The sequence below is a fragment of the Mixophyes fleayi genome, chromosome 5 (assembly GCF_038048845.1).
Source record: "Mixophyes fleayi isolate aMixFle1 chromosome 5, aMixFle1.hap1, whole genome shotgun sequence".
Taxonomy (NCBI): Eukaryota; Metazoa; Chordata; class Amphibia; order Anura; family Limnodynastidae; genus Mixophyes; species Mixophyes fleayi.
This window is the reverse complement of record NC_134406.1, coordinates 201,419,756-201,446,583: the sequence shown is the minus strand read 5'-3', so window position 1 is coordinate 201,446,583 and position 26,828 is coordinate 201,419,756. Positions and strand designations below refer to the sequence as shown.

The window sequence follows — 26,828 nt, the reverse complement described above, 5'->3', positions numbered from 1 at the left end:
CATATACACTGAATAATATTCAGGTGCCAGTATGTTCATGAGATCTCCTCCACTTCCATAAAGTAGGACAAATTAATTGAAAGCTGAGTGAAAAGGAGGAAACGAATGGCATCAGTAGAAAAGTTAAACGATCCATGGAAAGGAAATAGAAGTTTTCTATCTTGGTGTAGAGGGAAATTAGATTATAAAATGCGCCTTATGTAGGTACCTCACCTAAACTTTTGAGATATTTGAATGCTTGTACACCCTTAATCGCGCTTCAGTTATTTTGGTCAGTGTGAGGCAGAACACATGAAATCCATTGCAGCTGATGACTGTTCTCAATGTGTAGTACATTGGGGTGGACTGGTAGAGGCATAAAAAGCTGCTGATATCAGAGCACATGAGAAGCCAATATAGTTACTTTTAAAATAACATTACTTACCCATATATTGATTGCTGCAGGCTCTGTGCTCCTTCCTACAGCAGCAGCTGGGAACATCCAGTGTGACGTCGGGTCCACAATCGGCTGACAAGGAGCAGGGGCAGATCACATGATCTCAGGGGCAGAGTGATCATTCCCCTGTGATCGCGTTTGACAGCTGCTGGCTGTCACAGAGACAGCCAGGCTCACGGCAGCAGTGGGGACACCGAGGAGGACATCTCATTGGTGGACAGGGGGCCCCCTGGTGAGCCCAGGCCCCATACGCCAGTAATCCCTATACCCCCCTGATGGCGGCTCTGGTTACCAGCTGTAAACGGATCTGCCATGGAGATCACATAAAATTCATTATGTGCACAGGAATAAATTATTATTCAAATGCATTATAGAACTACATCAATTAAAATTTTAAGAGTACGCTTGTTGAATAACAGGGAGGGTCATCTTGCTCCTTTATTTAAGGAGTATATTAAATCTGATATAAACTTTCTAGAATGAATCACTTGATCAATTGAACAAATTGGTTAAGTGAATAGGAAACATTCTAACTACACAAAAGAAACTAAACCGTTCTAAAAAATTTCCATTTGTTACATTATCCAGTCAGCGAAGAGCTCATAAGTCCTCTTCTGACTCTGCAATGATTCTAATCATTTAAATGATACATTAAGGGGATGATTCAACTAATTGCAAGGTCTTATAGGTACATTGCGCAATGTGTTCCTGAGCAGAAATACTGCAACGCAACAAACAAAAAACTTCGAAATTGGTCACATTCCGTATATTGAATATTCATATGTATAAATAGAACGATGATAATTTTAACCAATAGATCTTATGTTAAAATAATATACTTACTACATATGAATACACAAATAATAATCTAATTAAACAAATTCCTAGAGTGAATTGTTACTAAAATATATAGGGATAGTATGGCCTAGATTTACTAAGCTGCGTGTTTGAAAGAGTGGGGATGTTGTCTATAGAAACAATCAGATTCTAGCTATCATTTTGTAGAAAGTACTAAATAAATGAAAACTAGAATCTGATTGGTTGCTATAGGCAACATCCCCACTTTTTCAAACCCGCAGCTTAGTAACTCTAGCCCTATGTCTTTGCTTTTAAGATACTGCATCTGTGTTAAAAATTAAAAAATGGATTCTGAGAGTACAAATGGTGCACCTAATATAGAGTGTAAGCTGTGTGCACTTTGAGCAGTAAAGCCTTTACTCTGTATATTTTAACAGGAGGTAATTCTTAGGACAAATCCTTCTTTCCCAAAGTAGAATGTTATGTAAATCTGGAGATTGATCTTCCTTCCCAATGCCCAAGGCATTGCACGACAAAGCCGCACTTTTATTTTGACTGGTAAAAAGAAAAGAGAAGCTGGCACTAGGGCAGCTATTGCTAGATGAGTTGCATGTTCTATCCCAGAGGCTTATAAGGTCAAGAAGCTCCAGTTTCTATTAGGTCACTAGAGCAGTGAAGGTATCTGCCTCTATTGAAGAATAATGGAAAGCATCTGGATAGTCCTCTGTGCATACTGTATCCAAACATTTGGCTTAGTAGAAAAGTGCTTAGCGCTGTAGTGTAAAAAATAAATAAATGCAAATCTAGTAAATATGAATGCAGTGAAGAGCTGCTTTGGATTTATCCCTTTGTGTCTGTTTCCATTGTGGAAATCAAGTAAACACACTTAATGGTGGTAATTTATTTATAATGTAAAATAGTGGAAAAATAATTTTTAAAGCTTTTAAAATACCTGTTTACATATCTTGAAACATTAAAATGTAGCTGCACAGAATGAAATTTCCATTTCACTTTTATAACATGCAGTAAATGATAAAATGGTAATCTTCAGTAGTACATGAGATAAACGACCTATATACCGTCTTGGTTGTATAGTAGAGACACTTACCCTTTTCACATCTATTACCTCTTTTTTTGTTTTTCTTTTTTAATACAAAAAGATACAGAATAGTATTATACAAGTGAAACGCATAACGGTATAGGATAATAGACAATTGCCATAAAAAACATCTGTTATACAGTAAGAAACCCTATTGGAGTTATAGGGTTCTTATCGCCGTCCAGGATTTGTTAATTAGATATTAATCACATGTTGAAAAGAAAGGGGGAGAGAAGTATAGTAAAGTGATGAGAAGCAAGACAAAGTGGTAGATTTAATTACCTACGTTGTTCTTTTAATTTTAACACTGATTTCTGCTTGTGGTTCAGGGAGCTTTGAGCAAAAATCAGCGTTTAAATTACGTAGTTACAGTAATAATGCTCAGCAATTACCATAATAACAATCATTGTGCGCGGCCCGCGTTAATCTAAAGAACAACTCTGGGAATTGAATCTCCCCCAAAGAGATACTTGCTTGTTGTCTAGAAGGGTTACCATTTGCATCAAAAGCTTTCCCGCCATACCCTTTCCAGTATTCTCCAAGGTATTGACTTATGTCCCCTCGTTTTCATGGACAACTCTTCCAGCGTTTATTTTTTTATTCATGAGGTCTTCACTAAGTTGCCAGTCTGTGGATTCATATATTTTTATTATGTTTTATTGGACATTCTCCTCCAACGTAACTATGTATGAACTCCACTTGGTGTAAAACTCACACTCCTTTTTCAGCATCCGGAAGCGTAGCTGTTCCATGATTGTAAAGCGCCACTTTGGGGCAGATTCAATTACTGGCGATGTGGTGCGCGGCCATCACTGCGATGTCTGTCTGGCTGCACACATTGCCGGCAATTACAGTAGGAATCTCTGCTCATTTTTTCTAAGTGGAGGTTCCAGATATAACATTGGCGCAAGGTGTCTCCACGGATGTTCTGGAGACACCCTGGTGTAAATGTATCAATCTGCGGTTTTTGCAAGTCGCTGATAATCTGCGACTTTGCATGGCAGATTTCAAACGGCAATGTCTTTAAAGGCAAGTGTAAAGACTTTTCCGTGCATGCATTAATTTTACAGAATTCCTTAATTGCACCAGTTTATATAGAAATTACAGGGTATATGAAATAAGCAATGATGTGCAGTTTTCTGGCATTATATGAATACAGTCTGGTAATGTTCAGTAGTGGGCCTAATACTGTTATTGGACAATAGTGAAGTTGTGTTATGGTCCAGCTGTACAATCTTCTTTGCCAGTCTACTATATTTGCAAATTTGCATGTTACTAAAATTGGTAATTTAGCCTGGATGGCAATTGTGAATTTTTTTTCTGATGTACATTGTGGTTGCTGTAAGACTTTGAATCGCGTCGGGTCACATTTTGCTGGTGAAATGTGGCAAATTTCTTGCTCAAATGTGGATTGAAGCCAACTTATTTTTTTATTTTTTTATTACATTTTTTGTATTCTGACTACCATGCACGTCCAATTCTCTTTTTTTTCCTTCTATGAAAATATTTAACTTTTTTTTGTCTGTTTTTCAGGTGAGTTTGTAGAAAAAGTACAAAAGAGGAAGAAAAGGAGCATCACTGTCTTGGATCTGGGCTGTGGAAAAGGAGGAGATTTACTAAAGTGGAAGAAAGGCCAAATAGATAAACTTGTGTGTACAGGTATGACCTTTTGTTCTGCAAGTTTAATTCAATGTCTGTACAGGTCTTTTTGAAGCAATACATGTACACATAATGGATAAGTTCAGAATTAATCACTCAAAATTACCTCCTCTCTTCCCATTTCGTACTGGGTGAAATTAACCTATATATGATATTTAGAATGTTACATATGCTAAGACCAATGAACGCTAACAATGTATTAAAGTACATGTTATACTTTAACATTCGTTAATTAATACCTTTTTTTTAGGAGCAAATCCAACAATGTTTTGAATGCAGGGTAAACACTGCCTGCTTTTGCATGTGGCAAACAAACCAAGATAGCTTTATAGTTTAGGTAGGATGTGTGCCAACTCTAAATCTGTTTGCACATTTTAAGTAATTTCATCCCCCAACCGCTGCATTCCATATTCAAGAGCTGCAGGTCAGAGGGGGTGAAGAATGTCTAGTAGTGGGCAATACTTTTAAAGAACAACTAAACCCAAAAATTCAAGTATTCATAAATATTTAAAATACTTTGTCAGCCACTAAATTATAGCACAGACACAACATAATGATTTCAAGTCACAAGTGTTTAAAATGTTTAAAATGCATTTGCCCCTTGAAGTCATGATTTAGTTAACAGAACTGCAAAGGCACTGTAGGAAGGAGATATATATATATATATATATATATATATATATATATATATATATATATATATATATATATATATATATATATATATATATATATATATATATAAAAAATTTTGTTAGTCACAGCTTAATCAATTTTTATTTCACATGCTGCTTTGAACACACTTTATAACTGTGATGGCTTTGGACAATTACTTGATACTTTTCAATGTTTTCCCTTTATGTACTTCCCACTCCCTTTATTTGAAGCTGTTATAAGGCTTTATAAAGGTTCATATAAAATATAGTGCGCTTTTTTTGTGTGTCTGTGAAAAGAGCTTTGTTTTGTTACTGCACGGAGATTATTAATTATGTAAAGACTGCTCTTCACACCACTCTGCAATAAGCCGCAGTCATTGTTCTAAGTCCTAATGTGCTTTTACCAATGCCTAGCTGCTTTGAATTCTAATTGGATGTATATAAATGTCATCTGTGCTAGGATTCATTGTAAAAAAAAATAATTTCTTCTTCATTTTCAAAGATATAGCGGAAGTCTCTGTCCAGCAGTGTGAACAACGGTACTTTGATATGAAAGATAGAAGACGTCATGAGTATGTTTTTGAAGCGGAGTTTGTAACTACAGACTCGACAAAGGTATGCGTATGTGTTTTGTTCATGGCAAAACAGTAATATTTCAACAAAAATTGCAGAATGTAAATACATAGAAAAGGTGTTTTTGGAATGCGGGATCTAAATTTTCTTCACCAGTCTTTGTGGTAACAACCAAATATAACTGCAACCATCATTTGAAGAGAGAATATACGTAGTTCCTTTTGTAATATTTTATGACATTACTGTAGTGATTTTACACCCTGTCCCAAAGGCACAATAGCTGTGTATTTTTGTTTTGCGAGTCTCCTGCCAGAAACTTACATGAATATCCTTTAGTGCGCATCAAGGAGTGACCACAGGGAAATATATTCCCAACATTGTGCCAAGTATACTTTGTTTTATGAAGTTATGGCAATTTTGAGACATACAATTGAGATTTTCAGTTTTGCGATTCACTCTATGCTTTTAACCTTGTGAAGTGTGGCATGTGCTATGAACATGGTGGTCATCCAGCCAGTAGACTAGTAAAAAGATATTTCTTAGCTTGTGGCCATGGAGCGCTGGGTGCAGTGATTGCAGTGTTTGTTGGCTGTAGTTTGTGTAGGTCTTGTCTCTCTGTTGCCGGTGTGAAGGGTTATCCCAAGCAGTTTAGTATGAGAGAGAACTCTGCATTTGTGTTGTAGTGTATAGATAAAGAAAGATGCTAGTAATACAAATTGAAATATGAGAAGTGCATGTGTAAGGTATAACCACATAATGAAACTGTGTAGAGTCAGGTGGTTTGACCAAATTTGTGTGGGTGCAGATTAAAATAATATATAGACAGATATATCTATATCTATAATTATTATTGTGACACGAGCACCCCTTCTGTGATGCGCGCACACACAACCACGTACTTGGTGAGTAAGCAATGCTTTTACTGTTATATCGCAACAAAACCGTTTACACCAGGCAACCTAACATTAGCTAGAGAGGTTCCTCCTGTCTACACACCAGCCACTGTTTGGCATCGGTTGCCTGTCTGCAGACCTTAACTGTAGACTATCAGCTGAATAGCTAAATACACCCACCACACTCTGTAAACCCACAACCACTCCACTCATGTCTTAATACAATTGAGCATGTTGCTTTTAGACCCACAATCTTGGATTCAGGCTGACGTTTCTTTGGACCTGATGCAAATACAGAATCCCCTGTGTACTAAATATTGTTTTTTCTGACCACATCATGCAAATTAATTTTGTATATGAATCCACTAAAAAGCAGTGTGATCAGATGATTTAAACAATAGCAATTCTTTAAACCTATATGAAGGTAAGTAGCTATCTCGCTGAATTTATTTTTGTTTTTCTTTTAAGGAGCTTTTGTCTGAAAAGTTGAAAAATCCAGAGATGACCTTTGACATCTGCAGCTGTCAATTTGTTTACCATTACTCATTTGAGACACATGAGCAGGCTGACATGATGCTAAGAAATGCTTGTGAACGACTTTGTCCCGGAGGCTACTTCATTGGCACAACTCCAGATGGCTTTGAGCTGGTGTAAATGTTCTTGATTCTTTCTGTTGTTAAACTGCTTGGAAAAATTTGCTATCTATTTTATTATGCTGCCAAACACTGGTAACAGACATCCTCTTGTGACATGTTTGGCAGAAGTGTTCATAGAAAATGTTAAGTTTTGGATTATAAACACTTGTCAACATGACATATAGAGAGATGAGTCTGATTTGGTTTTGGAACATTTAGTTTCGCTGTAAATGGTATATTAGTCCCTTAGATTTACAGATGTGTTCCATTTTTGTTTTGCAGTGTAATTGTACACAGTGTCCTGTATTGTATAGTTTTATTGTAGCAGACAGACTTTGTTAAATGCATCACTGTAGGATTAACTTTTTCTTTTTTTTGTTATTATTTTGTATTTCATTAGTAACATTTTGCTTTCAGCACTGACTGCAATCGCTCTAGGCTCTGTGCCAACTACGGCTCTTGGCTGCCCCTTCCTAAAGAAGCATATGATTGTCTAGTCGCCCCTGTACCATTATCGCTATAAATCAGTTTGCCCTATGTAGTGCTGTGTGGCACTGGGCTTTATAGTGATGACCGCGTTACATGATGGAGATGAAGCACTCCGACAGATCGATTTTAATGAGCTACAGTTTGGGGGTTTTAGTATTTAAAGAGCCTGTAATGATTGTAGTCAGACATGACAACTATGACCTGTGGGATTTGTGTAAGCTTTGAATAGGGTAAGAATTGCTAATGGTTAGCTGTTTAGTGGGGGAGTGGGCCTTTGAGCTTAAACCGCTTGTGGTATTAGCTGATAGGTCTTATCTCTTGATAGCAGCATCCTTTATAATTATGGCATACTTGCCTAGTTTTTAGACCCCCTCGCTTCACAAAAAAAAGAAGTGGGTTCCGGGAGAGTGGCATACTCTGAAGGCTCTCCAAAATTCAGGAGTATCCCGGGCTTTCAAGGCAAGTATGAGTTATGCAGCATACTTGAGTGACATACACGGCCATAAGTTCCTTAGGAAAGGATTGTGTATATTGACAGAAATGTACTAAGGGCTCATTGGATTAGGGATACTGTACAATACTACTAGTTTCTTTTTTTTGGTTTTTTTTTAGCCCATAAAATACTTTATCAATTGAAAAGGCAATTTGTGTTTGCATCCCGCTCCTAAATAACAAACTAATCTCTGGTTTTGCTAATTTATGTTGTTTTTTTCCCTTCCTTTCAGGAAGCGCCTTGAAGCTTCTGATACCAATTCTTTTGGGAACGATGTATATGGTGTCACATTTCAGGAAAAGGGAAATTATCCGCTGTTTGGATGCAAATATGAATTTAACTTGGAAGGTGTCGTTAATGTCCCTGAATTTTTGGTATATTTTCCAGTGCTCATTGAGTAAGTGTAGTATTTGGTTCCATAAAAGGGTTCATGTATCCTTGTATACCTAATGCACAAGTATTTTGGAGGCTTACATGCTATTTTTGTAGAAATTAAATCTAATGGCTTTGCTTGTAACAGATAATTCATTTATTAGTGGTTCATAAAACTCCGACACAGTCATTGAGAAAATGTACTTTCTGCAATCCATCGAATGAAATATATATTAAAGTCCACTCTACTGTATTTTAGCAAGTAGAACAAGCAACAGTGTATAATAAGTGTTTTTAAAGAGATCTTCTCAGCAAATCGATATCCTAGTTGCCCTCTTGCATCGACATTTCGCAATATCACTATCGCAATGCATGAAAAATATTATATTCTAAAATAAACTCAACAGTATAATCATTAAAAAAATATATAAAAGCATCTTTAAATCCAAATTATTTTTTTTAATGAAAGAATAGATATGCTTTTAAATTGTACTGTACATACAATACCTTTTTATAGTCTGTGTTGCAAACAAATGTCGTGCGCCATCTACTGGCATGCATATGTGTAGCTTTTTAAAACAAAGACTATACCATGTCAGCCATCACTCTGCACTTACAACTGCCCTTAAGCTGGTGCAATGATGATGAGGCTGAAACCAAGAGCACTTACGAGAAAGCCGGGACTTGGCGCATCTGCATCGCAACGCCCTGAGTACATACTTATTGGGCACGGCCTACGTTTTTCCACTCTCTCTCCCCAGTTCCGCCACTCAAGTCTTAGGCAGTCATAAGTGTAATTTGGACTTGAACTATACGGAATTGCGTTCGTTGCCGTTGGGTCCATTTCTGTACATGTGCAGAGTCCAAGATACGCTACGCAAATAGAAGTATGACCAAGCATTAATCCGGACCCTAATGCTTCATATCAGATTAAGAGAATAACAGTTAAAATCTTCAGCAGCGTCACACCAGGCTTTATAGCTGAAATTACAGCAGTGTGGTGTATACAGAGCTTCCCCACATAACTTGAAATGTGCCAGGGCACCCCCCCCTACACGGTTTGTCACCGGGATATTCTGTTTAAATAGATATCAGTTAACCAATAGGAGATTAGGTAAGTTCTGCTATATCCAATCAAATATACTTATTTCCTTAGCAAATCGAGAGATAGGGGGGGCAGTGTCATTTAGTGCACTTTAACCAATCTCAGTCCTTTCACTATAAACCATACTCCAGACAACTAAGATATAACTCCTAATTGTATGTAGTATTCCAAACATTTACATGTTGCGATTTGTAAATATAAATATTGTTCTCTTAAAATAATATTTTAAGAGAACAAAACTCTTCTCCCAACTAAATATCACCTATCAAACGAACACTGCATAAAATAAAAACAAGAAGCATATAAAACATTCTCCAACCTTATCATTTGCATTTGGGACCTGGGAGACCTAAACACCTGTCTATACCCGACCTCCCCTATACATTACTCCTTTATGGCTCGACCCTGATTTTCCCCCAGGACTATCAATGTACTCTTCCCAGGTTTGGACTGACTTGGGCACACTGTTTGTGGGCTTTTGGACCATGGGACCCCTTTACCCTTTGATGGTCACCCTGCCAAATATCCCAACCTATCTCCGAAATTTTTTCAGTATCTACAGGTTAGGTACTTTTTTCAGTCCCTCCTGTTGGCCGGTCCCCCTTGCCTGATTTTCTCTTTTTAGACACTATAAGCCTGATTTATTAGGGAAAGCAAAGCAAAAAAAAAAGAGTACATTTGATCCTGGGCAAACCATGGTACAATGCAAGGGGTGTAAATTAGTTATTATTTTGCATGTAAGGAAAATACTGGCTGCTTTTTCATGTAGCGCACACACTTGATAGCTTTATTTTTACACTATAATTTAAAGTTGATCTAGGACATGCCCTATCCCAACTATAAATCTGTCCCCACATGTTAAATTTACCTCCCCCTCCAATGCAGCAAGCTGCAAATTTAATACTTTCTTTGCTTTGCTTTCCATAATAAATTAGGCACTCTTCACCGTTGGAGAAGCATGATTACCTCCCTTTATAATAATCCCATTGGCAGAGCCGTAACGAGGCCGGTGCGGGCGGTGCCGCCGCCCCGGGCGCAGTCCCAAGGGGGCGCAATGGCCGCCCGCACCTGCCTCTGTGTGAGGAGTGAAAAAAAATAAATTAAACAGACCTCAGATTCAGACTGCCGGCCGCCAGGCGCATCCAAAATGGCGGCCGGCACCCGGCTCCACCCCCTTCTGAACTCTGCCCTCTGCCTCAGCGTCTGATGTCATGACGTTGCTAGGCAGCAGAGGAGCAGAGAACCAGAGAGGAGCCAGGCAGCGACGGCTGGACAGGAAGAAAGAGGAAAAAGGTAAGTTTCAAAGCAGGGGAAAGGGGATGTGTGTTGCTATAATGGAGGGAGGGGGGGATGTGAGCTGCTATTATGGAGGGAGGGGAGGGGGGGGGATGTGAGCTGCTATTATGGAGGGAGGGGAGAGGGGGGGATGTGAGCTGCTATTATGGAGGGAGGGGAGAGGGGGGGATGTGAGCTGCTATTATGGAGGGGAGGGGGGGTTGTGAGCTGCTATTATGGAGGGGAGGGGGGAATGTGAGCTGCTATTATGGAGGGAGGTGGGCATGTGAGTTGCTATGAGGGAGGGGAGAGGGGCATGTAAGCTGCTATTATGGAGGGAGGGGATGTGAGCTGCTATTAGGGAGGGGGGGTGTGCTGCTATTATGGAGGGGAGGAATGTGTGCTGCATCTTGCTATTATGGAGGGGGGATGCTGCTATGCTTTATGAGGGAAGGGGGGGTATGCTGCCATAATGTGTGAGGGAAGGGGGGGATGTATTAATGTGTGATATGAGGGTAGGGAGGTTAGGTGTCTTAGTACATGGGTGGGAGGTAGGCTATTAATTTAATGGTAATGTTTAGGTGGGGCCTAATTATTTAAGGGGTACTATTTTATTTGTGGGGTGCTGGTGGGTCAATTAAATTTATTGTTGGGGCTTTTTAATTTAATGGTAGGGTCTATTAATTTCAGGTGAGGTATTTATCTGTTTTGCAGTCACAAGAATGCTCTCTGTATTGTATGGTGGTCATAGGAATGCTCTCTGTATAGTATGGCGGTCATAGGAATGCTCTCTGTATAGTATGGCGGTCATAGGAATGCTCTCTGTATTGTATGGCGGTCATAGGAATGCTCTCTGTATAGCATGGCGGTCACAGGAATGCTCTCTGTATTGTATGGTGGTCACAGGAATGCTCTCTGTAAGGTATGGCGGACACTAGGAGGCTCTTTATATTGTATGTGTGTATGTGTGTGTGTATGTGTGTGTATATATATATATATATATATATATATATATATATATATATATATATATATATATATATATATATATATTCATTTCGTGCGATGGTGATAAGGGGGGCACGATGGGATAAAGATGGCTCCATGGCACGGTGTGATAAAGAAGAAACTGATGGAGGGCACAGTGTGATACAGATGGTACTGTTACATTTGTTTTAATTTGTTTCAGTGAGCTTTATTTCAATAACAAATTCATTTTTTATACAGCTAGCATGTGATAGCTGCATTTAAAGTACTTTGATCTATGGAGGCTTATTACATAAAGATCCTTACAAAGCCAGACCGAGAAGAATGGGGAGGGAGGTGGTTTCAGTGCGGTCTAGAACTTGTAAAGAGCTAGCTACACCCCCCACAGTAGGTTGACCACGCCCACTCGACAATTGACACTCCCACTTAGATGGGGGGCGCCGCTTCCCTATCTCGCCCAGGGCACTAAAATGGCTAGTTACAGCACTGCCCATTGGCGACATACTAGACTCTGGGAACAGACACAAGGGAGTGGAAGAGGCCCACCTAAGGAGGATTGATGGAGACCATCAGATTAAAAGCAGCCTGCAGCTACTTTGATAAAAGATAATTACTATAAAGTTTATTTTAGATTTTATCTCACTCCTGATAAATGCTATAGAATATATCGGACTAACTCTCTTGATTGCTGTGGACAAAGGGTGGCTCCTTTCTACACATCTGGTGGTCGTACCCAAAGATAAAGTCCAGTACCTTCTTTCCTCCCTCTTCCAAGGTCATGGTCCTTCTTCTGTTACCCTATCCAGGATATTGACACTCGCACAGCAAAGTTGGCTTTCTACATCCTGGCCGTGGCGCACTTTTTGGTCGCCAAGTTGTGGAAGCAGATTGACCCTCCCAGCGTCTCTTTGCTGAAATCTCATTTGGTTTATTGCCTGTATAGAAAAAAAATCACCTACCACCTGCATGATGGGGAAGATAAATGCCACCAGATTTGGGCCCCCTGGCTATACATGTAGCCTTCTAGGCTTTACCCTCCAGAATACCTCCTGAATAATCTGACCATCCTCCTCACTGTTTAACCCCTCCAGTTATTCCATCTTTCTCCTGCTGCAACTGACTGTTCCGATACTCAATGTTCCTTATTTTGCGATTTCCCCCCCCCCCCCCCCCCCCCCTTCGTGTTCAATATTGCATCTCTGCCGTTTCATGTTCCAGTTCAGTTTGTAAATCTGATTTAATTCCTGTTTGTAATTCACAACTGCTAATTAAAACTAAAAGTTAAAAACAAAAAACAATAAGCAAAATTAATAATTTACTCTTGTTTTGCATCAGTTTGACATTTTAGTATTTACATATATAAAGGTATTTTGCTCGTTTCCTAATAATAATTAAACTACCGTACCGTTGAATGCATCGGTTTAGTGTCTTTTCCATTTTCAGTTATGCAGCATACTTTGTTAAACATGACTTGAAACATTTTCATTTCCAGTAGTAAAATAAATGAGGAAATGAAAAAAGAGGAAAACAGTTGGTGCAGAAGATGATCGATTGGCTTGTTAAGCATGTACCTTTTGTAGATGCAATGTTCTCCAAGTTTGAGTGCACTAATAGCTACTACAACTATAGCAGACTCTCTGTTGTGGGTTCAAATGCACAGTGATTTGTGCTACATGATCATTACTTGCATTTTGGCAATCATTGATGAAATTAAGGTATTAACCAGTAGTTTAGGATGTTTGCAAACCAATCATTTTGGGTTCTCTGATTTTGTTTTCCTTCCTGCAAAATGTGTAACCTGTATCAAAATTACCTTACAAAAGGATTGTAGTTCTTTCAATGGCCATTAGATGTCACTGTGCTTATTCAATATGTTTTTTGTTCAGAGAAGAGACAAATGAGAATAAATGGAAATGGCAAGAATAGGCCAGGATTGATAGATGGAAGTAAACCAACCTTTTTATTTTGCAGAATGGCCAAAAAATATAATATGAAACTAATTTACAAGAAAACCTTTAAGGAATTTTTCGAAGAGAAGGTTAAAAATGAAGAGCAGAAAATGTTGCTGAAAAAAATGCAGTCTTTGGAGGTAATTTGCTAACCCTGTTTAATAGAGAAGATTGCAGTACAGCATAGTATGTCATTAGAATAGTAAGGCAAAGGTGTGTGGGGGGGCGGGGGGGGGGGGGGAATGTAGAAATATGTTCAAATGAAAGCCTCAAGCAGTCTTGCTGCAAAGGAAATGCTTCCTCATTAATTTTCAGTATTGTGCTTGTGGGGAAAAAAGCAGAGCAAAGTGACATTACTAGTAGTTTTAAGATGTTTCTGTTCTCTGCATAGACATAATCTTCATGTATTATAAAGGTAATTATTCTCCTACTCTGCATGTGGAATATGTGAAATATAATAAGTGTATCATTTTTCTGTAGTCTATTAATATCCATTTTGGTACACGTGGTTAGATCATAGCACTTATGAATTAATTATTAACAAAATAGGTTTGTGGTCATTTTAGTTCAAAGCCTTTAAAATAAGGGGATAAATAATGGTGGATATATAGCGATTTGTTGGTTCTTAAAGAGTAAATTCCCTTAAATATCTTTCCTTGCCCACCTACCTACTTTAGAGAAATAACTCTCTTAGATCTGTTCCCATTTCTCATTTCCCTGTTATCCAGCTCGCTGCAATGTTCCTTAGCAGTAGAGAGCCTCCAAACATTTGACAGATTTTGACTCCTCTGTCTCTAGTGGGCAGTTAGCTGCCTGACCATCTCTTTACAGATTAAATGTTCTTTATGTAATAGCTCATCATAGTACGTTACAGTGGTAATGTATTTAATTATTATAATAGGATACGTCCTAGAATAATCAATGTGAATTATATAGATGATAATATGGTTTTGTTTCGTCGGTCCTTACAAGTAAAGTTATTGACATACCCCCACATTAATCACCATATTTAAAAGGACCATTATGTAATCAATATTGATAGTGGTGTTTTTAATGAAAAACCATTTGCCTCAGGCAACCATTCGGGGGCACAGGGAAACATTGGGGCATAGTGTAGGGAGCAAGGTATGCAAGCACTTTAAGACTTACAATAGCTCCTTCCCCCCTCTATACACCTTTCATTTAAGGCCTGAGTTTATTTTAAGAGCCCAGTGATACAGGACCTGTTTTCTTAGCTGGGACTGCTAGGCAGCCTTTTTTTCATTTATTTCCTGTTTTGTCTAATTATTTATTTCACTCTCTTGGAGCTGAATTGTGGCCTGCAGCAGGCTGTTCCCGGGTTTTGCTAGGCTGTGGTTGCAGAAGCACAGATCATGTCACCACGAACCAGCGGCATGGCAGAGAGTATAACCCTCAGATGGCACAGTGCTGGGAGAGTTGTTATGAAGTCATTGTGGGCCCCAGGGTAGGCTGTCTCTCAATAGGAGTGGCTGCCTCTGCTGCTGGTAGGGGTGGCTGCATCAGGTTTATGTATTTTGGATTACTGTACTAGTGTAAGACCTCACTAGGCACTGCATTGGTGGAGGGGGCTGTCCTTTAGGATGGGTACCAATCTGGTTCTGGGCCCTGGGGGGACAGGGGGAATGGTATTCGTTCTCCCTGCACTTAAGCCTTGCTAGTCTCTAATACTACCCTTTTCTGTCCTACCACCAGCAAGGTACAAAGTGTGTGGGGCTGGTGGACGAAGTTTACTTGTGCAAAAGCTTGGTGTGCAGCCTGTCGGCCTAAAGATCCAGGTGCATTGTGCATCTAGGGGTTCTGGACTCTGGTTCTGAGGCAGCCAGCCTGGGCTATAGGTCTCAAGCCAATTCCATGGCTGAGATTGGTCAGCTCATCCATTTCCAGGAGGGAGGTCCTTCTAGGGTTCCCTCTGATTCTTTCAGGAGCTTGTAGTATCCAGTTCCTGAAGTGCAGGCCAAGGTGCTGTAGTTCCTGTGGCTGTCAGAAGTCTAGCAGCTTCAGTGCAGAGTCTGGTTACAGCTTGTTCCTCTTTAGAGATGGTGCTAGAATCTGCTATGCCATCTTCCTTGCATAAGCGCAGGAGTGTGGTGATGCCCCAAACTGGGAATGAGTCATATTCTGACTGTTCTTCCCAGGAGGAGGGTGATTTGCTTGTTGGGTCAGATGCAAGGACTATTCCTTTTAGGGAGGATGTTACTCCTGACCTTCAGGTGGGGTAGAGGAGCTGATAGGGGTTGTGCGCCAGGTGTTGGGCATCCCAGAGATGGCAGTCCTTCTCTGTGGTGAAAAGCACTCTTTTTCCCTCTTCCTCCCAACTGGCTGTTGGGTGAGGCTTTGAACTCGCCAGACAGGTGTCCCGTAAGCTGCAGTATGCAGTACTGTTATTCTCTTCCTTCTGAGGATATTAGAAAATGGGAAACGCCCCCTAGGGTGAATGCATCTATTGCACAGTTGTCTAGGGCAACTACTATTCCCAGTGCAGCCACGCTTAGGGATGGAACTGACCGGAAGGTTGAGGACATCCTTAAGTCCATTTTTGTGTTGGTGGGAACCTCCTTAAGACCCGCTTTGGCCTTTGCTTGGGTAAATAAGTTGTTGGATAGCTGTTAAGACCATTGTTCCACAGCTTTGTTAGTTGGCAGACCGGGATCTCAATAGCTTTCCTAGGTGGAGAAAATTTAGAAAGCTATGGAGTATTTGGGTGAGGCGGCACTTGATGTGGAATGATTGGAGCAAGAATCTCTGCCTCTGCGGTCTCTGATCATTGGAACCTCTAGCTTAAGACCTGGGAGGATGAAGTGGAATCTAAGGAGACTCCTGAGTCGCATCCTTTTTCTGGGGGTATCTTGTTGGACTGGAGCTTGACAACATCATTAGTCACACAACCAGAGGACAACATGCTTTTCTTCCTGTTAATGTTTCAAAGTGTCCAGGTTTCGCTCTGTTTTTCTTCTCTGGTTGAACGAGGTGTCAGCACTCTAGAGCACAGTCTTTTGCACCCAGGGATGGGTTGCAGCGTGTGAGGCAGGCCTTGACTGCTAGAGGTCCATCTGTCAAGTCTGTAACAAGCAAGCGGCATGTCGGACGTTCTGCCTACCCCAGATCCGCTGTGCTGGGACCCCGTCTATTCCTTTTCTGATATCAGTGGTTTCAGTCTAACACAGATGCCTGGGTGAGGCATACCTGGGATATATGATGAACCTTCTGGGGAGATACCAGAGAGGATCTATTACCACAGGGATTTACGCAAGTCAGACAAATGCGCCTTGCTCTGCAAGAAGCCATGCACTCCCTGATTTTTTTTATTTTTTTTTCACGTATGGTTATACCATTTCCGGACCATCAAATTAGATTGGTGTATTCCTTCAGGCAGATTCTGAAACTCAAATCTTCGAACACCCAGTTGCGGCTGACCAAATTCAAGATGGAGTCTTTGCTGTGGAGATCAAGGATGTACATTTACATGTTACATCCATCCCTTCTCAGGTTCACCGTTCAGTTCGAACAGTACCAGTTCCAGGCCTTTCATTTTGGTCTTGCCAAGATCATCATGGCGCTTTTGCAGCCCAGAGGAGTGACTATCATTCTCTATATGGAAGATCTTCTCATTAAGGCGCAGTCGCCATTGGTGCTTCGGTCTCTTGCCCAGGTGAAAGCACAAACTACTGAGTCTGAATGCTGAATTCTAAACTTCAGGGAATCCTAATTAAATCTGTCTGTCCCAGGCGATAACCTTTTGGGTCTCCTATTTTACACATGCAAATAGAAGGTGTTCTTGCCACTGGACAGGATTCATTCCTACAAAAGAATGGTAAGGTATCTGTTGGCTGTTAGACTGACACTCCTGCATGAAAGTTCTGTGCAAGATGGTATCAAATTTCGAGGCAGTCCAGTTGGCTCCATTTCATGCATGGGAGTTTCAGCTGGAACTTCTCTCTAAGTGGAACAGATCTCGCCTGTGTCTTTCCATTTAGGGGATTTGTCTTTCCCCAAGGATACGCCAGTAACTCATTTGATGGCTGCAGAAAGAATCTCTGCAGGGGTCACTCATTCTCAATCTGGGATTAGACTGGGGACGAATGCCAGCCTTCAGGGTTGGGCAACTCTATGTCCTGCTTTCATGATCTTTGGACCTTGGAGGAATCCAGGCTTCCAATAAATGTGTTGGAGATGCGGGCGGTGTTCCAATCTCTGGTCAGTATGGAACACTTTCTGTGGTGGAGGACACTGATAGTTGGATAATGCCACGGCGGTGGCATACCTCAATCACCAGGGTGGCACCAGAAGTTGTCTAGCTATTCGAAAGACACGCAAGCTCTTTCAGTGAGCCGAAAAAAAAATACGTTCAGGTCATCTTGGCGGTCTTCATCCTAGGGCTGGAGAATTGGCAGGCAGACTTTAACTCGGCGTATGGTCTCTGCATCCAAAGGTGTTTCATGAGATTGTGTACAAGTGGGGTCAACCAGACTTTGCCTGAGAATCTCTTGTCCTGGAACAGGGGTTCAACAGGGACAAATTCATAATAGTCTTGGTTGATGCAGTATCTGTTCAGTGGCAGTTCCCCCTGGTTTATCTGGCCATGCTTCTGAGGGTTTTGAAGAAGGTGAAGAGAGAGTGTAGTTCGGTCATTCGGCTTGCTCCATGTTAGTTTCGAAGAGCTTGGTACACCGATGTCCTCCCCATGATTGCTGATCAGTTGTGGTATCTGTGGCTCAGACCAGGCCTGCTAATTCAAAGGCTATTTCTTCACAGTTTAAAACAACTGGCTTCAACAGCGTGGTTGTTGAAGCCTTGATTCTTCGAGCAAAAGGATTGTCTGAGTGTTAGGTGCAAACCATGCTTCCACCAAAAAATTATGATCTAGTCTAAAGGATGTACATTTCCTGGTGTGAAAAGTTTTTTGGTTTTTTTTGCCGAGGTTACTTACAAGAGTGGCTGGATGCCAGTTTGCTTGGCTCTCCTAAGACTGGTATTTGCTCTTTCCATCTTCTTTAAAATAAAGAAAAAAAAGGCTCTGATGCCGGATGTGCAAATGTTTTTGCAGGGTGTACTGTCATGTACAATCTCCTTATGTTCTACCAGTGGCTCCTTTGGATCTAAACTTGGTGGTTAATCCATTGCAATGTTTCCCTTTTTAAACCTTGGACTCTGTTGATTTGAAATTCGTTACCTGGAAGACTTTTTCTTTTTGCCTATTTCTACAGCTAGAAGAGTTTCAGATTTAGCAACCTTGTCTTGCACGTTTTCTCCTAGTAGTTTTCCATGAGAATAGGACGTTTCTTCAGACTAAAACTTCCTTCCAACCTAAGCTGGTGTCCAGGTTCGACATTAGTTAAGACGTTCTCATCCTGGAACTGGTCAAGAGTAGGTCGGGACGAGGACTCTCTTTGTTCTTTGGATGTGGTCAGAACTTTTCAAGTCTGTGTATAGAGCTCAAGACATGTACAGGACTAATTATCTTTGGTCCCCTGATATGCATAAGAGGGTTGGCCAGCCTCTAAAGTTACTATTGCTAGATGAATTACAGCTGTAGTCCATCAGCCTTCTCACTTCAGCAGCTCGGTGAGTGCTTCTTGGGCGGCACTGCATTCTGCCTCGAATGAGAAGCTGTGTCGGATGACTACTTGGCCCTTTTTTCACACTTTTACCAGATTCTACAAGTTCAATGTATTTGCATCCAGGGATGCCAGTTTTGGGAGAAAAATGCTTTGCAATGTTTCTTCTGAGCATTATCACCATGGTGACAGCTTTGGGACATCTCCAATGTTTCTCTGTGTCTTCCAATGGATGCCTGGAAAAATATATTTGTTATTTTCTCTTAGTCCATTGGTGGACACCAAACGGCCTATCTTTACGCTCTGGATTCTCTTTTTGTATGACATATTCTGGTTTGTTTGTATTTAGGAGGATAACAGTCTTTAATCTTTTCTGTTCACTTCTCCTTCTATTTTTCTCCTTTTAGGCTTTGTTAAACATAAACTGAAGCCTTACAGGAGAGGTATATAGAAGGGGAGAAGCCAAAGTGAACTGTTAGTACGTCTTAAAGTGTTCACCTACACACTACTTGCCTGTGTTTCCCAACTTCCCCAATGAACTAAGAGAAAAGGATTCAACATATAAAAATCCTATTTTTTGTGCTTTTTTAGATTTAATGATGTGCCGAGCTCCATGTTGCATATTTAGTTAAGAGAAACTACAAAAAAATACAATTTTTATATAGATTTTTTTTTTTTTTCTTTCCATTGTTTTAGAACAGCAATATTTATTGTCTGAGTGGTTTATCACAGCTGACCATACAGTCTGACATTTGTAGTGTCACCATGTCTGGTAACTGTTGTATTATAGTTATAACTTAAACTGATCTGCTTTATCTTGTTATAGCAATATCCCCCAGCTTCAAACTCCAGTTTAGCCTCCAAAAAGGAGGAGGATTATGAACATGCTAGTAAGCTTAAGGAGAGTGGCGAGGCCAGGTTCCCGTTGGTAAGTATCTTTCCTGTTTATACTCCTGTAGCTTAGATTCCTGATGCCACACTGTTAAGAACATTATAAAAACACTACACCCATCTATTATGAGGACTATTGTTATTTTTTGTTTTAAAGGATGTTTTTCTGGGGTTTTTTCATTTCGATTTATTTCTTTCCTTTTCCCTTTTTTATTTTTTTTTTTATTTTCGTTGTTTGTATTTGATTGTCTCCCCATTTAACTTTCTGCCCCATTTATGTATTTATTTATAAAAATTCAAAATGGGAAGCCCTAAGGACAGACATAACCACTTAAGTCACCTTTATCGTTGTATCATAGCAATATGCTTCCGTGAAGACATTGTTCAGTGACGGTCGTGAGCAACTCGTAATTGTAATGTTGATAAATGTTTTCCCTTTTCTTTTAGGGAACCTTAAGCAAATCTGAATGGGAAGCAACAAGTAAGTTATTCTTAAAGATGTTAAAATGGCAAAATAAGATGATACAAATGTTTTGAGTACCACACAGTTTCAGGCCTTAGGAGCCAAGTTGCTAGCGCATTTCATTTTTTTTGTACAAACTGTACTAAAAGACTAATTTCAGTTGATTGCAGTTTTTTTTTTTTTTAAAAAAAACAACTTTTTCCTAGCTATATTGAATATGAGAATGTATTACATATGGGATTTTACTACAATTTCGAACATAAGTGGTACAGCTTGTTATCTAATTGGAGTTTCTATATATATCTTTGTTCTCCCATGTGTTTCTGAGTGTATGCTTCATAAATATTTTCTTCTTCTTTATGTTGTTAAATGTTTCATAGTATTTATGCTGTGCGGTTGTGTAGCCTAAAGCAGGTCACCACAATATCTTGAGAACATGTGTTTCTATATCCATTTCTCAGGCATTCACTATGTCAGCTGACAGTGGGGAAAACAATAATTTGCATTAGAGATTACAATAATGAACTAAGGGTTTGGGAGGGTTGAATAACTTAATTTAGTTAATATAATTTCTCTATGTGCTTTGCAAATTCGAATGGTTCTTTGTTATGGTTGTAAAGCAATGCTATATACATATTAGTGTTTCATATTCAGTGTTTCAGGCTCTACACATGAATAAATGTATCTTTAACTTGTTTGTAGTTCGCTGGGTGCTTTGTCTTCACGTACTGTACATTTCATTTAGGCACAGGCTAATAGTAATTGGCAGCAAAATGATGTATCATTAAGTTTTCACAATACTCTTTCCGCCAGCTGAATCCTCCCCCTGGCATATTACAAGTACACAAATCCGTATTTGTTTCACTAAGTTGACAATTTGTGTATGCTACATTTATTATCGTATTGTGATCTAAAAACTGGAGTAATCTTGTTCTCACGTGAAGAGCTTTTTACATGTGCATAAATACGTGTATTTTTAAAAGCTTCACATGGTCCATTTGCTATAACGGATAAACGTTCATATGGTATGGTGAATACACATCTTACACTGCAATATAATGTAAATTGCAGGTATTTTTCCTTACACGATTCAATACGCACGGGCATATAGTTTTAAAATATGGGTATTAACTCCTAAATACATATGGAGAATGTGTGAATAACATCCAGATTTAGGCTAAATTATTCACATCAGTCCCTGTCTCAGCTTAGTCTAAATTCTATACCATAAAACACTCTCTAGTCAATTTGGTCAGAAGCCAATTAACCGACCAGTTCGTTTTTGAACTGTGGGAGGAAACTGGAGCGAGGAAACCCACCCAACACGGGAAGAGCATAGAGTCCACACAAATCATTCCCTGGTTGAAATGGAAGCCATGACCCCCTGTGCCGCGAGGCAGCAATACTAATCCCTGTCTCGCCTAATTTTATGTGATATAATTGAATCGGAAAGCAGACATGCTTTCTGTATTTAACTCCTGCTGCTCTAGCTGCAAACTAAACCTTGCAGTATATCTCCTATTCTTATCTGGTCAGATATCAAACAGTTGCAGACAGCTTCAAAGTTACTAAAGATTTCAGTGTAGCGCTTTGCTACTTGGCAGGTCATTTACATAAAAGACTGATCACTTGTTGGATACAAGTGCTATAGAGAAATGCCTTCCCTTCAGGATCAGTTTTGTATGTCATTTTGTTTAGACAATTTGTTTGTGATATTCATTGTGGAATTCTGTGCCGGGTTTAGTAAGTGAAGCAATGATTATAGTTTTGTGTTTGCAGAGGCACACAGCTAGCAGTCGGACCCAATCTGACCTGCCTGTATTGGGAAAAAAAGAAGTCAGTTGACGGTGAAGTTGCAGTTGCTGAGTGACTGAACTGTCACTGAGCAGCCTCATTAGCCAGTCAGTATCTTTCATGAGGGTAACTTCACAGATCTGCTACTCAAAGATGGGATCTCGAAGACACCTAAACTGCAGCATTTTGTAATGGGTTATAAAATACATTTATGTAAAGGGTAAATATACATGCACATGAAAAAGTTGAGTCTTTATTGCAGTTTAATAAGTTGTACAGGATTGTGTCTTCAATTTATTTGAAATGCATTAAAAGGGCCACAAGAGGAATTTCAGGCCCCAGTACAGCAACTACTTGGGGACAGGTTAGAACACCAAGGCAGGCCTGGGCCCCGATATTTGAAGTATGCCCCCTCCCCTCTTCTTGGCGCCCCCTAGTGGTACTTAGAAGCTGGTGCATTAAAGTAAAAAATTCTTGTATTTTTATTTTCAAATGAGGTGCTAGCTTTTTAACCCATCCACTGCCAGAGATCCTTATCAAAATTACACATGGGGTTGGAGCAACTTTTTTTTTTTTTTAAATAAACTTTTAGTCAGAAACATGAAAAAGGAAAGTTGTAGTTGCTGCCTGCCAAGCTTCATTGTAGTGGACTGAGAAGGGATAGAGATGTGAGTGCAGAAAGCTATAGATTGATAACCTACCACATAATATCCAGCACACAGGTAGATGGGATAGAAATGTATTAAATCGATGTACGTCTTTTCAGCATAAGGCAGGCAGTAGAGTTAACAGTTTGCTAATAATTTGGCATGACAAAATTTATTTTTGATTTCTCTTTAAAATGTCTCTGGTCTTCTCGTTATAATCTGCATGCCTTCAATTTGTATTTTGTGATTTACTTGACAATTGGAGGTGTAAAAATAAACATATTGATTATTGTAAATACTCTAACACCTTCAATTATTTCTAAGAAATTTCCATATCTAATATGTTTTACATTTTCTCTTTCAGGTATATATTTATTATTTGCATTTGAAAAACAGTCTTGACTGAAAATGCATTAAGAACTCCTGAATTGGTCATCCTTTTATATTTTTTTCCCATTTGTTTTGATCTTTGTGTATGTCTTAGTGCCAGTTACAAATGCCTGTCTGTGACAGGCTAATTGTGTGTGTATATATAGAAAACAAGATCTTTTGTGTTTTCTAAGCAAACTTGTAATGCTTTTCGTGCAGACTAGATTACATAGAAAAATATTGCCTGGTGTGTGCAAAAAAAACAAAATTTTTGTTTTGCATTTAATTGTATAAAAAAAATATTCATGTCTGTTTTCTGTTCTGGAATAGTAGGATACAATTGTCACCAATACAAAGATTATTTTTTTTTAACAATGTTATTGTAGTTAAACTTTAAAAAAAAATAATAATACTGTAATTAAATGTCTGAAATGTGCTTAGAATGTCTGCTATAAAAAATATGCCTGTATATTCTCTTGGATTTTTTCTCTCTCAATATAACCATATGTTTAGTATTGGGAAACTTTTTGTTTTCGAGATGTTGAGCCTTGCTGGCTGAGCATCATGGGTTATGTAGTTCAGTAACCCACCTTTAGTGTCAGGAATTGTAACAATTGGCATTCACCTTTTTTTACTTGAGTTGAATATGAAAATTAAGAATCCATCCTGTTCAAACTGTTCTCACAGACATTGAATGAACACATTCAAATTGCCATTTTATTGTCCTTGAATGATCATGGTGTTTTCTTGAGAAAGCTGAAGCGTTGCCATGGCAACACAATGGGGACTCTAAAATTAGACCATCAGAAGTCAGAAAAAACAAGCAAGTTATACACCCAATACAAAAGGCAACACGTACTTTTTATTTACACCGATCTATTTATAGGATACATATTAAATTATTAACTACACAATGATGTGGTATTAAGCCTAATGAATGGTATGATGTATAAAGTGTCTAATAGTAATAATAACTATTAGTACAATATTTCTTTTTTTAGGTGGTAAATATCAAGTGCTTTCACTTGGAGTTTTGTAGCATGTGTGTCTTAATATAACTAATATATCAAGATGCATACACTCATACAATCCAGCCACACTGGAAGCTTTGTAATGCCCTCAATAAAGCATTTAGTATAAATTATACATTTATGTGTGGACCTGGCTCCGAGCAATTGTCTGGTCTTTGACGGGTTATCTTTGCAAAATAAACTTTTTTTTTTTTTTTTTTTTTTTACTCTGGTTTGACTTTTGCACGTTTTTAACCAAAGTCATTCGTGGAAATCTGAACTTGTCCTGTAAAAAAAAAGAAGAGACAAGAAGTAGAGATTTAAGCAAATGTATATCTTGCAGTGAATTTGTTTGCATACCTCAAAGCTATGAAGTATGGTAAAAATGTACTAAAGTGCGTAGCAGCAAAGCGCAGGTGTTCATGTGCTGTGGCTAAACTGCGATGTACTAAATGCCAATTACATCAAAGTGCATGAATTAAAACCGCCCTATCTGAAACTACAATCCTGAGTTTTACAAAATGTAAAGCTTACAAATTTGCCCAATGTGTTAAGTGAGCTATGTCACCTCTTGGATCTGAAAAAGAAAAAAATTCCCCATTTCTCACAATACCTAAAGGCACGGATCTCCCCGTGCCCCTAGTGCGTGCCAGCACCATAATGAGTAGGGCTGGCTGGCCCCTTCCTGGTACACCAGGCTTTGGTTACCATGGTTAAAATGTAAAAATATAGAGCAACCTCTTGTGACACTACTTGTGCCAGCTTCCACTTGGGCACAAGTGCATATGCATATATTTTTTACATTACAATTGGTAAGCATACCTGCACTGCTCCAGTATCAGTAAGGAAGGTAATTACAAACAGGGTGTTAATCAAGTGCACTTCATTATTTGATCATTGGGAAGTGCTACTATCACTATAAAAACAGAACCATTTGCAGTTTGGTTTGGAGCATTCAGGCTTGTGTTACCATCATTCCAAGGAGAAAAAAAAGCTGTAATATTAGAGATGCAATTATAGCTGCTCTTCAGTCTGAAAAGGGTTGTAAGGCAATTTTCAAACAATCTGAAAACGCTCATTGTACAGTAAGAAATATATTTACAAATGGAGTATTGTTTTTCAGGCCTCTATCAACATAGTAAATGTTAAGTTCATGACTCCCAAGTCAACAAAATGAGCAAGCTTCATTATCATGGAAGGGTAGGTGGATAGAGCCCTAGCTTAGGTTTACAAAGTTGCTTCTGAACAAAATGCAAGATTTCGGAGCAGAAGTCACTTGACAGATGAAACCAAAGGTGAGTTGTTTTGTTTACAAAAACCTAACACAATATATCTGTTAGGAGCCGTGGCGGCCATGGGCACCGCCATGATTCGTCTATTACCCTGCTGAGCGTCCCCGCCGTCTCCTTAGTGACTGGGACGTCACTTTCGTCAGCTGGTCCGACTGTTGCCAAGACAACAGAAGGACTTAATTACCTTATGTAGTGTTCCTGCTGTTGTTGACCCAAACATAAAGGTAACAACAACAGCAGCATTTACACAAACATTTATGTACTAATGTTTCAAGTATATAACAACGCACCCTTCAATGACTGAACAAAGTATTTGTCATTGGTAGTCAAAAGTGTACATTCATCCAATTTTGAAGGCGTAATGAAGGTTTTAATTCTTCTAATAATGATAATGTTGAGAGGAAGGTAGAGCAAGAGCAGGAAGATTGTTTACTCAAAAATGAATAAAGAAAAAAAATGTCAAAAGTGGACATTGTTATAACAGTAAAGGATCGGGTTGTAGTTATTCCCAGGACTGACATCTCGCCCATTTCCCCAGCCTGAAGTGTTTCTGCATAGCCTCTCAGTTCTGCATAGCATGATAATGATGTTGATATTAGTACCGTAGCTGTATTGCCTGCCAGGGACCCAGTTTACAATATACAGAGTGTGATTTCTGAATTTATCAGTAGAGTTTACAAATGAATTAATAGGGCTGTTTTATATACCTAGTTAGAAGTTATATTTTTACTTTATTTTTAATATACATTATAGTATCTAGAAAAATTATTCACCCCTTTGGAAGTTTTCACATTTTAGTTTGCTATATCATGATATATAATTTTAATTCATTAATTCTTAAGGCATAAAACCAAAAAACAAAAGCTCCAACCATAGTGTAGCATGTATATTATTTGTGATTCATAGAATTAAATGTGAATACCCATGTACCAAAAAAAGCTCATCTGTTGTAAAATCAAACTCTGACTCTGAAATACCGAATTTCCCCATGTATAAGGCGCTCCCATGTATAAGACGCACCTGTCTCTGCCGAACGGACCTGCACATAGTGTGCAGCTGCCGGCAGTAAGCCCCCTGCAATCACCCCTCCCCCTGGATCCCCTGCTGCCACTGTATGAGTGTGCTGAGATTGTAGGTACTATAGGATTCTAGAAGTACCACCCTCCACGGAGATACTGCGCCATTTCACAGACAGACACAAAAGGGGTAGCAGTTCTTGGCAGTCTCCAGTGCAGGCGGCCAGCATCATAACTAAGACAGAAAGAGGAGGGGTGGCAGTGTTCTTTGCAGTCTCCATACTGTGCCAAACTCACACTTAAACAGCAGGGAAGGCAGTGTTCTTCTTATCAGTCTTCAGTGATATTGCT

General features: G+C 39.2%; 1 protein-coding gene across 1 annotated transcript in view; it reads left to right on the top strand.

Moving 5' to 3' along the window:
- RNMT (RNA guanine-7 methyltransferase) overlaps positions 1 to 24,393 on the top strand; it is a 30,764-nt gene extending 6,371 nt beyond the window's left edge. Inside the window, exons 6-13 of the mRNA XM_075213256.1 lie at positions 3,867 to 3,992; positions 5,151 to 5,263; positions 6,583 to 6,764; positions 7,964 to 8,128; positions 13,442 to 13,559; positions 19,822 to 19,923; positions 20,334 to 20,367; positions 23,155 to 24,393. Coding sequence (XP_075069357.1) covers positions 3,867 to 3,992; positions 5,151 to 5,263; positions 6,583 to 6,764; positions 7,964 to 8,128; positions 13,442 to 13,559; positions 19,822 to 19,923; positions 20,334 to 20,367; positions 23,155 to 23,192 — 878 coding nt within the window. The 3' untranslated portion in view covers positions 23,193 to 24,393. The remainder of the gene's footprint in view (positions 1 to 3,866; positions 3,993 to 5,150; positions 5,264 to 6,582; positions 6,765 to 7,963; positions 8,129 to 13,441; positions 13,560 to 19,821; positions 19,924 to 20,333; positions 20,368 to 23,154) is intronic.
- Positions 24,394 to 26,828: the final 2,435 nt, after the last annotated feature.